The sequence below is a fragment of the Lontra canadensis genome, unplaced genomic scaffold (genome assembly GCF_010015895.1).
Source record: "Lontra canadensis isolate GAN:19392208 unplaced genomic scaffold, GSC_riverotter_1.0 scaffold3, whole genome shotgun sequence".
Lineage (NCBI taxonomy): Eukaryota > Metazoa > Chordata > Mammalia > Carnivora > Mustelidae > Lontra > Lontra canadensis.
This window is the reverse complement of record NW_022630997.1, coordinates 28,787,167-28,800,720: the sequence shown is the minus strand read 5'-3', so window position 1 is coordinate 28,800,720 and position 13,554 is coordinate 28,787,167. Positions and strand designations below refer to the sequence as shown.

The following is a 13,554-nucleotide window of genomic DNA, read 5'->3' as shown; positions in this document are numbered from 1 at the left end:
ATGACCGCTTGTGGCAGGCCTGCCACATCAGATTGAGGTGATATACTTCCCTGTCCAGGGGAACATACCACAGTTGCCTCTCACCTAAAGCCTCTCTCATCGCCCCAGTGTGAGGTATCATCATCTGTAACATAGACGAGACGAGGGGGCCCAGTGCAGCATGTCTGAGGATTATGCGAGGTCAGATTTGGTCTCACACTTAACTCTATGCCAACCATTGTGCTCCAAACACTGAACCAGACAGAGGAGATGAGTAAGCAGACCTCCAGAAAATGCGGAAAGCTGGAGAGAATTATTATGAAGGTAAAAGACAGGGAGGTAGGGAAAGACAAGGAACGGAGTTTAGAAGGGCTGCTTGGGAAAGGTGTGGCTGAGGAGGGGCTTCTTAAAGCAGGACGTAAAACTGTAAGTAAAACCATAAAATGTGAAAAGGAGCCAGCCAGGATGGGATTAAACTGTAGAAAACTGGTTGTCACCTCCTTGAGAAATCCAAAACGATAGGTAGAAATGAAAGGCAGCTGTACCGGGAGTGAAGACTGTCCTAACTGCCCAGTTGCACGGTGCCTGCTGACCCTGTTGGCTGGGGGCATTCCAATGAGGACAACCATACTTCGGCTTAAAATTCTTCAGAGGAAGGTTGGAATTCCCTGAAGATGCTTGAACTCACTCAGTCCCACTGGAATTCTTTCAGGTACCAGGAATTTGCTTAGGCCTGGATCATTGTAGGGCCTGGACTTTCTAGAGACTCTCCTCAGACCTCTCGTAGCACATAGACATGGCATTAGTTTATCATGAGGGGACCATTCTCATTTGACCCTGAGAATTGGACTTGGGCCAGGTGACACCATTTTTTCGAGCAAATTCATGGTTGGTAGCACATAAAAGGAGATGGTAGTGGTGAGGTAAGCTAGACATACATCATGAAAACTGGAGCATGGGTCCTGTCCTTTCTGCACTCAGGCAGTTAGTCCTCCTAGGCTCTGACATTTGTTAAAGGCTGGTTCCTAGTAGAATATTTTAGAGCTCCTGCATAATTTTATTCAGATACCATGAGCCTTATGTGTCTCTGGTTAATCAGATATTCCTGGGGACGAGTCCAACCAGACCTGTTGAAAGAGCACCTAAAATTACTGCTGTTCTATTGTTTGGCAAGCAGATCTGAGTGAATTTAAGCATTGCCTTTCCCAGATCTCTTGAATATTTTCTTGTTAGCACTGCTGTTAGATAGGAATGAGTTATAGTAGAATGTCATGTGTAGATGTAAATGCAACCTTAGGAGGGAGGTCATAGGCTGTGGTATTTTTGTCAAGACTAGTGTCTGCTTCTCTATGTTTCTAAAGACAAAGCTGACGAGTGACAGACTTAGGTTGCTCAGACTTACAGATTAAGTATAAGCCAAACGATACCTTTCTTAATTCGTATTGAAGAAAACATCAGTCCTAAGGATGAGATACGTACTTTCCTGTGGCAGGAACAGGGAAGTGATGTGGAGGAGCTGAGTGGCCTCACCAGCATGGTGTGGTCTCACTTGGGATGCTTACGGAGTGCCACGGGCACTGTTTTGCTGTGTGGCTCACCTTTTGTAGAGATTGATCATATTTTCATGTATTTTTTTTTTCTTCTGACTGCTTGTGATTTCATTTTTGGCTAAAGCTTTAGAGAACGGTTTTCAAAACTTGGTTCTGAGTCTTCTCAGGGAGAAGGGGCAAGGTTAAAACCAGTGTCATAACTGCATATTATTTAATTCCCTTTTTCACTCTTAGTCTCTCATGAGTGTACAGAGGAGCTGCCCGGGACTGTGTAGCCTGTGAGATGGCATCTTCTCTCTGGCACTAGTGGGACGTGTGCTGGTGGCCTTGCGTTTTAAAGTTCTCTTTTCTTTTTAGAAAGAGAGAGGAGGGGGAGGGGCAGAAGGAAAGGAAAGAGTGACTCTTAAGCAGGCTCCATGCCCAGGGAGGAGCCACACTTGGGGCTCAGTCTCACGACCCTAAGGTCATGACCTGAGCTGAAATCAAGAGTTGGGCACTTACTGACTTAGCACCCAGGAGCCCCTTTTGTTTTAATGTTTTCTAATATAGTAAAGCTTGATTAATGTAACCCTCATAAACACAAGCTCTTTGGGGGACTCAGTGATTTTTGATAGCATAAAGGGGTCCCTCATGAGACCCACATGTTTGAGAACCTGTTTTACACCTATGAACAGGCAGTCACTTCAGAGTGTACTTGTTTTATTCATTCAGAAGTGTTCTTGAACACCTACTGTGTGCCAGGCACTATGCTAGGCTAAACCATGACTTCTGAGTTAGCATATATTATTCCAGAAAGACCTTTTGATAAACCTTCATAAGTGCTGTGAAAGAAAAGAACGGGGTTACAAGGACAGTGAAAAGCCCCTTTTGAAGAGAAATCTGAGGAGAGGCTGGTCCTACTGGATGGGGTATGGAGCATCCATCCCTAGGAAGAGCGAGAGGGTGTGCAGTACTGGCTGACCCAACACCATGATTTTGGATCTTTTTATGGTTACATTTGTATTTTCTGGGAATGTGAAGCTATCTTTGCTCAGAAATCATTGCCTTCAATATAATTTATTGAAAACCAGTTATATTTGTAATGCTCCCAGCAATAGCTAAAAGCCTACTTTGGAAGATGAGCCATGAGAAAGTCCCTTCAGTTGTTGCTTTGCCTCTAACAGTGCTGTGATATGTGGCCCTCGTTATGCTGGGGATGTATTATTATTCCTGTGATTCTGTCTCTAAAAGGCCACCATAGAACAGAGTTCAGTGTTAGCACTACTTGCTGGGCAATCAGGAGAGTCATTTATAATGGAAATCATTTGAGGATTCAGTAGTTTTATTGTACACTCTCCTCCATGAATCTTATATTGTATATATTCTATATTTACTTTCTTAATGGTCAGTTTTAATTAACTGCCATTGTGAAAGCTTGTTCTTGGCACAGCCCTTCATCAAGAGTCAACATGTGTTTATCAGAGCAGCCATAGAACTGGCCTCTCCTTCAATTGTAGCTCATTATCGAAGTTGAATACAACTGGGTATTTATAGAAACCAGGGTCTCTGTTTATAAGGAAGCATTTGTTTTCACAGAGCAACTTCTGTACTAAGCGGGAAGTTTGCTGAAATGCAGTCGCAGTCTGTGTTGCAGTGTCTAAACACCAAGTTAGACTTTATTTGGCTCTATTTATATGAAGGCAGGCCTGCTGAGCTGGCAGTAAGGAGTAGATGATTATCTCCCAGTTTGGGAGGGAACGAGGATGGCAGCAGCGTTTAGTAAATACTGAGCTGTGAGTAAGTGTCAGGTAGCCTGGTAAGCACTGCTTCTAAAATGCCCCACCCCGACACCCAGACCCTGTGCCTATGTGATGCCTGTATGTGACGAGGCATCATTCCCAGGATATTGTGTTGTAACGAAGGGAATCCCTTGAGCTCTTAAAAGCAGAGCCCTTTCTCTGGCTGGTGTTAGAAGAGGACATGAGAGACGGGAAGAGTGGACGTGAGAATGGGGAGGGATCGATGGGGAAGGCATGTGGCTCCCGACTGATATCGTGCAGGGAACCACATCCTGCCGCTGAGCTGAATGAACGTGGAAGTGTGTTCTTCCCCAGAGCCTCCAGAAAGGAGGGAGACCCTGAGCAGAGGGCCCCATCACACTATGTGTCTGATTCAATGTTGGTGTGGTTTTAAGCCACTAAGTGGGTGGCACTTTGTTAGCCAGCGTTAGAAATGTCATCTGGGTGGAAACGCTGTCCTTGTGGAGGAAAGGCCTTCCTTCTCGGGCCCAGCCAGAGCTCCCACCTCTCAAACCTCTGTGCAGGCAGTGCCGCCCGCTCTCTGGACTGTGCCATCTTCTTCTTCTTCTTTTGGTGTTTAGTATTTGTAGAAATAGAGTGGTGTAGTGATTTCCAAATGATTTTGACCGTGATTGTTGGTACAAAACCGTTTTTACATTGAAACTCCGTTTACTCACAAACTCAACTGAAAGAAAAAAAATTCCTCCAGAAGACTTAACCCTTAGGATGTCAGGTGCATTCTGACATCTTCTATTTTGTTTCATTTTTAAAAAATGTCGCTCATGACTCACTCAGTTTGTTCACTGGCTTTTCCAGAGTTGGAAAATCAGTACAGCTGGCTGTGCTGCTTTAGTTTTATTTTACTTCTCAAACTTTTGATCACATGCTATTTAAAAAATGAATTTGTGGTTAGGAAATACGTGTTCATGGTAAAAAGGATGTCATGGTTGGGAAGGATCTCCACTGAAGTCCTTGTTCCTCATGCCCAGGGGCCCTGGTCTCCCTCCATGTTTCAGAGGAAACCACTATTAGGAGCCTTGCAGTGTAGTCTGCATGGGCCAGCACCCAGGGCATGGCTGTCCCCTCTGCCTGTCCCTCTGTGCCCCCAGCACTGGGTAGAACAGCCCCTTCTGCTTCGCTGTATGACCACCTCGTGTTCCTTTCTCTCAGTGTATTAACTCAGTCAGCTCTGTGCCCACGGGCACTGGGGTTATGCCAGGCAATTGCTCCCCCAAACAGTGCTTGCTGAGCAAACCCGTTTGTGCATATGTGTGAGGATGAATTCGGAAAGAAGAATTGCCAGGACAAAGTGAATGTGCATTTGTAATTTAGTAATTGCCAGATTGCCATCTTATGGAATTTAGCAATTTGCTTTCACACCAGTCGTGTAGAAGCATGGATGTTTTCCCACATATTTGCCAACACAGGTATCAGGTGATATAAAAAGAAAAAAACAGGCTTTTTTGGTGTTGTTGCTGATGGTATATCTCATTGTAGTTTTAATTTGTAGTTCTCATTGTAAGAGAGGCTAAGCAGCTTATGTTTGGAGAGCCATCTAAATTGGGAAATCCTTTTCCCATTTTTTCTGTTGAGTTTGAGGTCACTTGTAAACAGGAGCCCCACTTATCTCTTACCCTCCTTATCCAGTCATTCTTCAAACTGCTCCTGGCTTAAAAGCAAATGAACCCAACCAGACCATTTCTTGTGGCCCCTATACCTGTTGATATAAATCAGATGGGTGAATTCACTTTTGTTGGGGACCTGAGCCCCAGATGTTTAAAAGTAGCTTTGTCAGTAAAGGAAAAGAAGACCCACTGAGGGTTTACAGCAGAGAAGGAGGGAACGGTTGGTAGAGAGAGGGAGGTTGGGAAGTAACCTACTGGAAGGAACAGGGAAAGGACATGAAGCAAGAAGAGAGCTGGGGAAGGTCCGGCTGGTGTCCTGCAGTGAGAAAGTCCCTCTGATGTGAAATTGTTAAGTTCCCGGCATGAACGGAGAAATTACTTCATGAGTCTGTCATGATAACCCTTTCTGTGGCAGCAAGCTCTCGCAAAAGGAAATGCCAGCTTCTCTACTGAAGCTATATGGGAAGTTTTCCTTCGGTTGTTTTGGCAGCATTGATAAAAGAATTTAAAACAACGAGTCTGATAGGAAGGACGACCCTCAAATGACTTGAGTACTGACGATTGTCTAAAATTGTCATTCCTAAGAAATACAATCAACTGGGTTTAGGCCTAGATGCAATCCAGACATTTGTTTGCATAATTGATTACGACATCTTAAGAAGAGGGGATTTTTTACAAAAATTTTTTTGTACTGAGATTGCTTTACATTCCTTTACAGGACCAGAAAATCTCTTGTTTGAGAACCAAGAAAAACCTCGGGAACACAGGGCTTTAGTTTTTTTGACACATGGGAATGTTCTCATTATGACCATGTACACTTTTATCAGCAACATTCCTGTGTGGTCTGATCTTGTAGAAGAGAGAGGGTTCTCTCCTTTTCCCTTAAGGCAGACTGCTTAAGGCAACGACTGCTGACTCATAGCCTCCCCCATGCCACCCGGCTGCTCTCCTCAGGATGAGCGGGGGAGCGGTTTAGTGCTCCAGGCCTCTGAGAGTGGCCCCTGACCTATCTTGACCTCCCCAGTTGGACCCTGGCACTGTATTTGAACTGTATTTCTAGGCTACATTTTTTTCTTGCTGTCAACGATCAATCCAGTCTTTTTAAATCCTCATCGGTAGGTTGATAGGTTTTACTCAACTTGATACCAGCCGCAAGTTAAGCTCTTTAAAATTGTTCATGCTGTGCTTTGGTGATGGTTTGACATGTAGACTGGTCCCGAACTTCAACATGGGCTCCTCTTTAACTGGAAACAGCAGGAGCCTCTTATGAGATCTGTGATAGCCCCACAAATCTTGCTTGTTTTCTCATTCTTATTGGAGAAGGGGTCCTCCAGGATAAGAAATTTGTTGGTTTGTGTGTCTGTCTGCATTTATTTATTTATAAAGATTTCATTTATTGAGATAATGGGGGAGAGAGAGAGAGATGAGCAGGGGGGAGGGGTGGAAGGAGATGCAGACTCCCTGCTAAGCAGGGAGCCCCATGTGGAATTTGATCCCAGGACCCTGGGATCATGACCTGAGCTGAAGGCAGATGCTTTACTGAGACACCCAGGTGCCCTGTTGGTTTGTGTTTATATCAAACAACAGAAAGTAGATTTTAAAATTTTCCTTGAAACCTCATGATCTAATGAGAAGAGAAAATTTTTTCTCTATAACTGGGAGCCTTGTTGAGGCTTGGACATTACCTGTTGAAGGTGTCTCGTGATATTTTTGTGGGATTAGATAGGATGAAATGAGGACAGGGACACAGAGACAGGATGCTGAGACTATTCCTTTTTCCTGAATAAGCAGATCATGGGCTTAGGACAGCTGCCACCAATTCACAGGCATGATGCTCTGCTGCAAGTACACAGGTGACTGTGCGGGTTCCCAGGGGTCCGCCTGAGACATGGAATCCACGGGGAAGTGATCCCAGCTCCTGCTGTGGGTGTGGACCACCTCCCTGCTTCCTTAGTACAGGCTTTTTTCTGCCCTGAGGCTCTTCCCTCCTGCCTCCAAGCACTCCCTTGTTTTGGGGCATGTGATGATGTTATCACAACCCCAGACCTTTTTGACCTGGGTCACTTGAACTCAGGACAGGAGTGAGAAGCCATTTTCTTTTGATTTCGGCTTCCCATCTGAGACCTGCCTCCTCCCAGGACACTGAGTATTTTCCACGTTCAGTTAGAACATGTAGGTTCTTTGGTGACTCAGCAGCTGTGCTAGTTGAGTACTGCTGCATGGTTTTAGCACACACATGCAGTGTGATATCATGTAACTTCTTGGACCAAGTTTCAGGTTGAGCTGGATTTAAAGTGATGTTTAGTTCTTCTGCTGGGGAGCAGGAAGAGTGGTCCACTGAAGCCCTCAATCCGACTGCCAGGCCTGGCTCTCTCCCCACGTGGGCGCATTTACTGGAGAGGGCAGATGGAGAGAGCTTCTGGACAGTGGTGCTGCTGGCTTGGTGGGTGGTCCATGGCAGGGGTCCCGTAGTTTCAGTGCCAGGATGAGGGCGTGGCCCTGGGGGATGGCGCTTAGCGAGACTAGGGGCGTTTTCCTCAGCGGGGAAATTGTGGGGCTCCCTCGAATGAAGGAGCAGGGCCGAAGGCCACTTGGAGAGGGGTGGGGAAGGTAGGGTGGGCAAGGTAGGGAGGTAATGTGGGCTTTCATGTGGCTGTTCAGGTTGTGTGGGGCAGATATGCTGCCTGTGTTAGGAGGGAGGAATGCATTTATGTGAATGCACATGGTGCTCCCAGGGCCGTGGGAACTCAGGAATGTGCGTCTAGAGAAGGCTTAGCAAGGAGCCCGCAGAGGGAGGCTCAGGCACACTCTTTCTCTTTCCGCTGTGGTGCTCCTTCACCCTCCTAGAGCTCCTTTCTCATTTTGGCTTGTTTATAAACTCTCAGGGCCCTTGCTCTAGGTCGTGACACATTCTTTCAAATTTAAATTTTCTTGGTTCTTTTTCTTAATTCCAAATCCCATGATTAGAACTCTGGGGAACCGTCAGTGCTCACCCCCATCCTGGGCCCCAGGTTGAGCTACGGATTGATGGCCCTGTGATCAACTAGTTTCCCTTCTGTGTAAAGAGATCTGGTGGGGTAGCAAGGTTTCCTGGACCCAGTGTGAGGTGAGTAGGAGAGAGCCCTCACATCCAGCCACCCTGATTAGGATTACCCCCCGGAACCAGGTTAAAGAGAGCCAGGTAGGGAAGGTAAGCACTGGCAGGGATGGCCCCTCACATTTCTTTTGCATTTGCATATACCATCTGGTACTTGGTTTCCTTCTTTCTTCCTTCCTTCCTTCTCCTTCCTTCCTTCCTTTCTTCTTGTAGGCTTCCAGTGTGGGGCTTGAACTTATACGACGCTGAGATCAAGAGTTGCGGCGCTACCGACTGAGCCAGCCAGGCATACGCCCCCTTGTCTAGTACTTGGTATATTGACTATGTATGAACTAATTAAATTCAGATGCTCAGTAAATAAGGATCACTGAATCTGCAGAGGTTGCTATTGCTGCTTTAGAGTCTCAGATAGTTCTTGGCTACGCTTGAACCCACACAGAACAAAAGAGTGCTGTTTGATTTGTCTCGCCTCCGCACATCAGGACCTTAAATATGTATGACTCAGTGAGCAGTTGGATATAGCAGGTGTTCTTAGATTCTCTGTTCATTGCCCTCCAGGAGGAGGTGGTGTTCACCATCCCTTTTGCTCTTTCCTCTGAAATTGACCGAGGGTGTGTCGTTGCAGGCTGGGGGTTCTTCGCTGGCGTCGGCTCCGGTGTCCGCCTTCCCTCGATCTTCTGTCACGCCGTCCAATCAGGACATCTGCAGGTAACGCTCTGCTTCACATGCTGGAGTGGTTCATGTGACATCCCGGAAATAAGCATTAGTGTCTGCAGGTTCTCGATTTTCCATTTGCTCGGTCAGTATGCCTTTGCTGTAAACAGCCGGCTCAGTGTTCTGTGCTGTTTGCTCCCCAGGTTACCACCCGAGTCTCATTTCTTCCCTTCGATGTCTGTTCTCAAGATTGTTTTCACTTTCTGTGCTTTTATTCCACTGTTCTCTGCATGCAGTTCCAGGGCAGTGTGTTCTGAGTGTTGTCACCACAGTCCCGTGCAGTCTGCTGTTGTCTTGAAAGCTCCTCCAGGCCCGAGTTCTCTGACACAAGGGCTCACTGTGACAGTTATCTGTAAAGACACATTGTCCAAGAGAAATTCCTGTGGTTCTGAATGGGCCCAGGCCTTGAATCCTGCTGACAATACCAAAGCCAGAAGAACACTAAAGTTCTCAAAATCCCTAAACGATGTGAGTGAGAAGGCCCAGGATACTGTGGAAACTTTTGACTACGTGGAAAGAACTTGCTCCGAAGGGAAATTGATCCTCCCTCCAGATCCGGGTCTGAGAATTAACAGGTTCCATCAGAAGGGAAAAAGAGTGCTGCATCACAAACCTCTTGGCAATTCCAAACATTCTTATGTTTCCTCCCTTTCTGCCCATCGGTCAACTGCCTCAGAGGCGGAAGCTGGCAAGGGGGGCATGCACATCCCTCTTTTGGAAGAGAAAGCCAATGGCGATGCCTTGTCCCGGGGCCGGCGACTGCTCCAGTACCTGTTCTCGCTCTCACACGGCTCGAGCGCCAGCAGCCTGCACAGGTTCCAGGAGCTGGAGAGCCGTGCCGCCCACCTGCACACCACCAAGTCCTCTAGTGGGCTGGCAGGGAGCACGGGCTTCTACTCCGATGAAATGGGAGACGACGATGTCTTTGAGGACAGCACATCTGCAAAGTGGAAGAGCAAGGTCCTGCGGGCGCCCCTCTGCTCAGCGGAGAAGGACAGTGACCTGGATTGTCCTTCTCCCCCCTCTGAAAAATGCCCCCCCATCTCTCCTGTGTCCACGTCAGGGGATGCCTGCAGGTTGGTTTGCCAAGAACCAGCGTTCCGGCCAGCTCTGCTCCCCATACCTCGGTGGCCTCATCTTGCTTTAATATGTGAAGTTTCAGGAAAATGAAGTAATGGGCGGTAGGTAGACGATTGTGGGTTGATAGCTTCCTCCAGAAGAGTGGAGTATTGGTGTCATTTGACAAATTTTTATGAGCTGGGTTCCAAATAGTTTCACAGATGACAAAAGAGGAAGAAGCTACACATATTAAAGGCCAAGCTGACTCTTCTCAACCAAAAATAAGTAGACTTTGCTTAAGGAAGAGAGAAAATAGTTATCTCCAGTTTGCCAGCTCGAGGATCTAGTAGTTAACCATTGGCTGCCCCTTCCAGCCTCATTTTTACCCTTTGTTCCAATTGCAACACAGCGTGAATGGGAAGAGGCCGGCCTTCTGCAGTACCTTCCTTCCTTCTTTTTAACTCGGATGTGGCCACCTCTGCCCGGGTCCTGCCTCCACTTCCCACCTTTGTCTTCCTGTGTGCAGCATCCTTGTCTGGCCTCTAGAATCTTTAAGAATCCGCTTTTGGTCACCACGCTCATGCTTTCCCTCTTCCAACCTTTCCCTGTGCGTCCCTTCCGGGCCAGCTGTTACCATTTCTAACAGTTGGATCAGAAACTCCTCTCACAGAAACAGAGAGCTGCGAGCATGGCCAGGGCTGGGGCCCACCTCCTGTCAGGTCAGGTATCCCTACCTGTTCTTCAGCAGCTGGAACAGACCCTTCTGTGTCTCAAAAGTCTGTTAAGTTCCTTGAGGTTAGTGGCTATGTCCTCTTGCATGCACCCTTAGAAATCATGAACGATTTAAAATTCTCACGTCCTCAAAAATGATTTTAAATTCTTGTGTCCTCAAAAAAGAAATGGCACCTTCTAATGGGGTTCATAGGTCCAGGAGAGGTCTTGTGTTTTCTCTGTGTACTGTCTGCGGGAGGCCGGAAACGTACTGTAGTATGGTGTGTGAAGGTGAAGTCTGTGATTACCGCCAAAAAACAAATTCATCATCTTTTTAAGTCATTGGTATTTTTGGAAAGTAGAGTGCTGGTTCCATTTTACACGGAAATTTTTCTTCTAATTGTTTTAACATGTTGTGAAGGATGCTTCCGTGTTGCCTTAAATTTGGCTTTCGGTGAAGTTCTTAAATCTTACCAAAAATGACTGCTTTGTCATTTTTTATATTGTTTTTTCCTCTCTGATGCCAAATGCCATCCAGACTTTCCATATTGGTACCGTAAGCTAGAAGTTTCTAGTTTCTAGTTTGTAGTCACTGTCCACATCCGTGTTTGTGTGTTTTGTGCCTGTGGTCCTTTCTGTGATGTTTGTTGTTGAAAGTTTTCACTGGGGGACCAGCCCTCCCCTGGAGCGTCCTCTTCTCTGGCATGCGGGTCTCCTGGTAATGCCTGGCTCTCCTCTCCCCACAGGATCTGCCACTGTGAGGGGGACGACGAGAGCCCCCTGATCACCCCCTGCCGCTGCACGGGGAGCCTGCACTTTGTGCATCAGACGTGCCTGCAGCAGTGGATCAAGAGCTCGGACGCGCGCTGCTGTGAGCTCTGCAAGTACGAGTTCATCATGGAGGTCAAGCTGAAGCCTCTGAGGAAGGTATGTGGTAGGACACCTTTGGAGGCGCCCTTGCCTCACTGAAATGAGGGCCTGGGCTGAGTCAGCATCTCTGCACAGGCGAAGCCTTGCGCTCCTCTGTCGGAAGTGGGTGCTGGCGCGTGCATTCCTGCTACTGGTGTAATCCTTTCCAGGTCTTCTTTCCCACTCCTTCCTCTTGGGAAGAAGCTCTTTCTAACCCTTCGGTCCTAAGGTGTTTTTCCGTCAAACTAAGACTGCTTTCTTGTCTGTGTCAGTTGTTTGGCCGTTGATCACAGACTGTTTTGTGACATCTTAGCATTTAATTTTATATGTATTAACTGTTCGTGTCTTCTCTCTGATTAGGACTGTTTATTATTAGACATTAGTATCTCCCTCCTGTGCAAAGCACATAGTTACTTGTTTGGTACCTGTGATAAGTATTTGCCAGTCGGTAAGGGGAGGGTGGGTGGGAAAAGAGGAACCGTAGGCCTTATGGGAAACGTGGCTCTCTTCACACCCCATGTCACGGCTCCCTCTGCACGGAGCCTCCTTTGGTTTGGGCCTCCTGTGTAAATGGTTTAATGTGTTTGTTTATATGCCCAGCACATGAGGTTTTATTTGGAAGAGTAAGACTTGTTCTTATCTCAGAATTTTGGTATGTGTATTCAAGGACAATCACACAATCAAATCACAACACATGACATTGCCAAGTGAAGGCTACATTAAGTGGTGGCAGAGCACGTCAGACATTCAAAGGAGGAAGTATGGGCTATGGGCTGGAGCCTTGGGGAGGTAGAATGGTGGTTGTGTCACAGAATGTTTGGGTGTTAAAGCCGTTTCTGAAGGATCAGTAGTAGGATTTGGAGTTAAGTGAAAGGAGTTTAAAGAGGTCCAGTTGTATAGAGAAGCATATACCAAAACAGTGTGTGTGAGCATTGCAGGGCAGTGTGGAAGGCTTGGACTGAGTGCGTCTTAGGAAATAGTAGGAGATCAGGGAGCAGGGGGGATTTTAGGAGGAAAGCCAAAAGAAGATACTATATAAAACCATAGCAGAAAGCATTCACGCTGTTGGAGAAGGCAGATGTAAACTACTTGAAGAATGTTTTGCCCCATGGATTTATTGGGTACCTACTCTGCGCTGGCCTCTCAAGTCAGGCTTATAGCACTTTGACCAATGTAGATAATCCACGAGGCTCTATTCTCAGCTTGTCCTGCACAGATCTCTCTGGAAAGACGCAATGACTAGGGCTGGCCAAGGATATGCAGAGTGTTCACACTTTGTTCTTTTTCTCTACGCTTATGTGTTTTCTTCTGATTTGGAAAGCAGTAAATGAAAAAAAAAAAATCTGGCTCTTTGGAGTAAGTTAATGAGCTCCTAGAGGAGATGGGACTTGCAGAGCCTGCTTATACCAGGAACTCTTAGCATCAGTTTCAAGCTATTGCTGCCAAAGTAGCAAAGGACCAAAGAGTGAGCGCCTCCCGCCATCACCTTCACGATGTAGTGTGACCCATCTGCTAGTGTGTCGTGGTGTCATTAACCCTCCTCCCCTTGCCCACGCTAGTCAGCGAGGCAGGGAGGTCTCGTGTGTGCCACCTGGGTCGGGGGCCAACATGCTGTTTTCATCAGGACTGAAACCATAGAGGCCTTCAGCTAGCCATGGGCTGTCTGCCTGCAAGAATAAGGAGACAGGAGGACTGATACCTGGTAGTGGTTCATAGCTCATCTTGATCCCAGCTTCTTTTCATTGCATGAAAAGTTGGCTGTCGACAGAATACCAGTGCCTGGTACCTGGTTGGTTTAAGGAGAATGACTTTTGGTATTTGGGAAAATTCATGAAGTCTGGGGAAAGGGGAGGGGCAAGAAAGCCAATCTTACCCATCTACAATGCTCTCACCCCCATTGTTGCCCTTTCCATTGGGGTCCTGCACCTCATGCTCTGTGTGTGGTCTTTCCAGTGGGAGAGGTTGCAGATGACGGCCAGTGAGCGCAGGAAGATCATGTGCTCGGTGACGTTCCATGTCATCGCCATCACCTGCGTGGTCTGGTCCTTGTATGTGCTGATTGACCGTACCACCGAGGAGATCAAACACGGACAGGCAACAGGTATGTATGTGCTCAGGGTGGAAGAGGAGCA

General features: G+C 47.0%; 1 protein-coding gene across 5 annotated transcripts in view; it reads left to right on the top strand.

The window, feature by feature from the left end:
• MARCHF8 (membrane associated ring-CH-type finger 8) overlaps positions 1–13,554 on the top strand; it is a 125,876-nt gene that overhangs the window by 109,317 nt on the left and 3,005 nt on the right. For 4 of the 5 annotated variants that reach the window (XM_032837485.1, XM_032837514.1, XM_032837504.1 and 1 more), the window contains exons 4-7: positions 8,655–8,737; positions 8,980–9,819; positions 11,260–11,440; positions 13,376–13,523. In XM_032837485.1, the coding sequence (XP_032693376.1) occupies positions 8,655–8,737; positions 8,980–9,819; positions 11,260–11,440; positions 13,376–13,523 (1,252 nt within the window). The remainder of the gene's footprint in view (positions 1–8,654; positions 8,738–8,979; positions 9,820–11,259; positions 11,441–13,375; positions 13,524–13,554) is intronic. The other variant, XM_032837523.1, reaches the window with a different exon arrangement.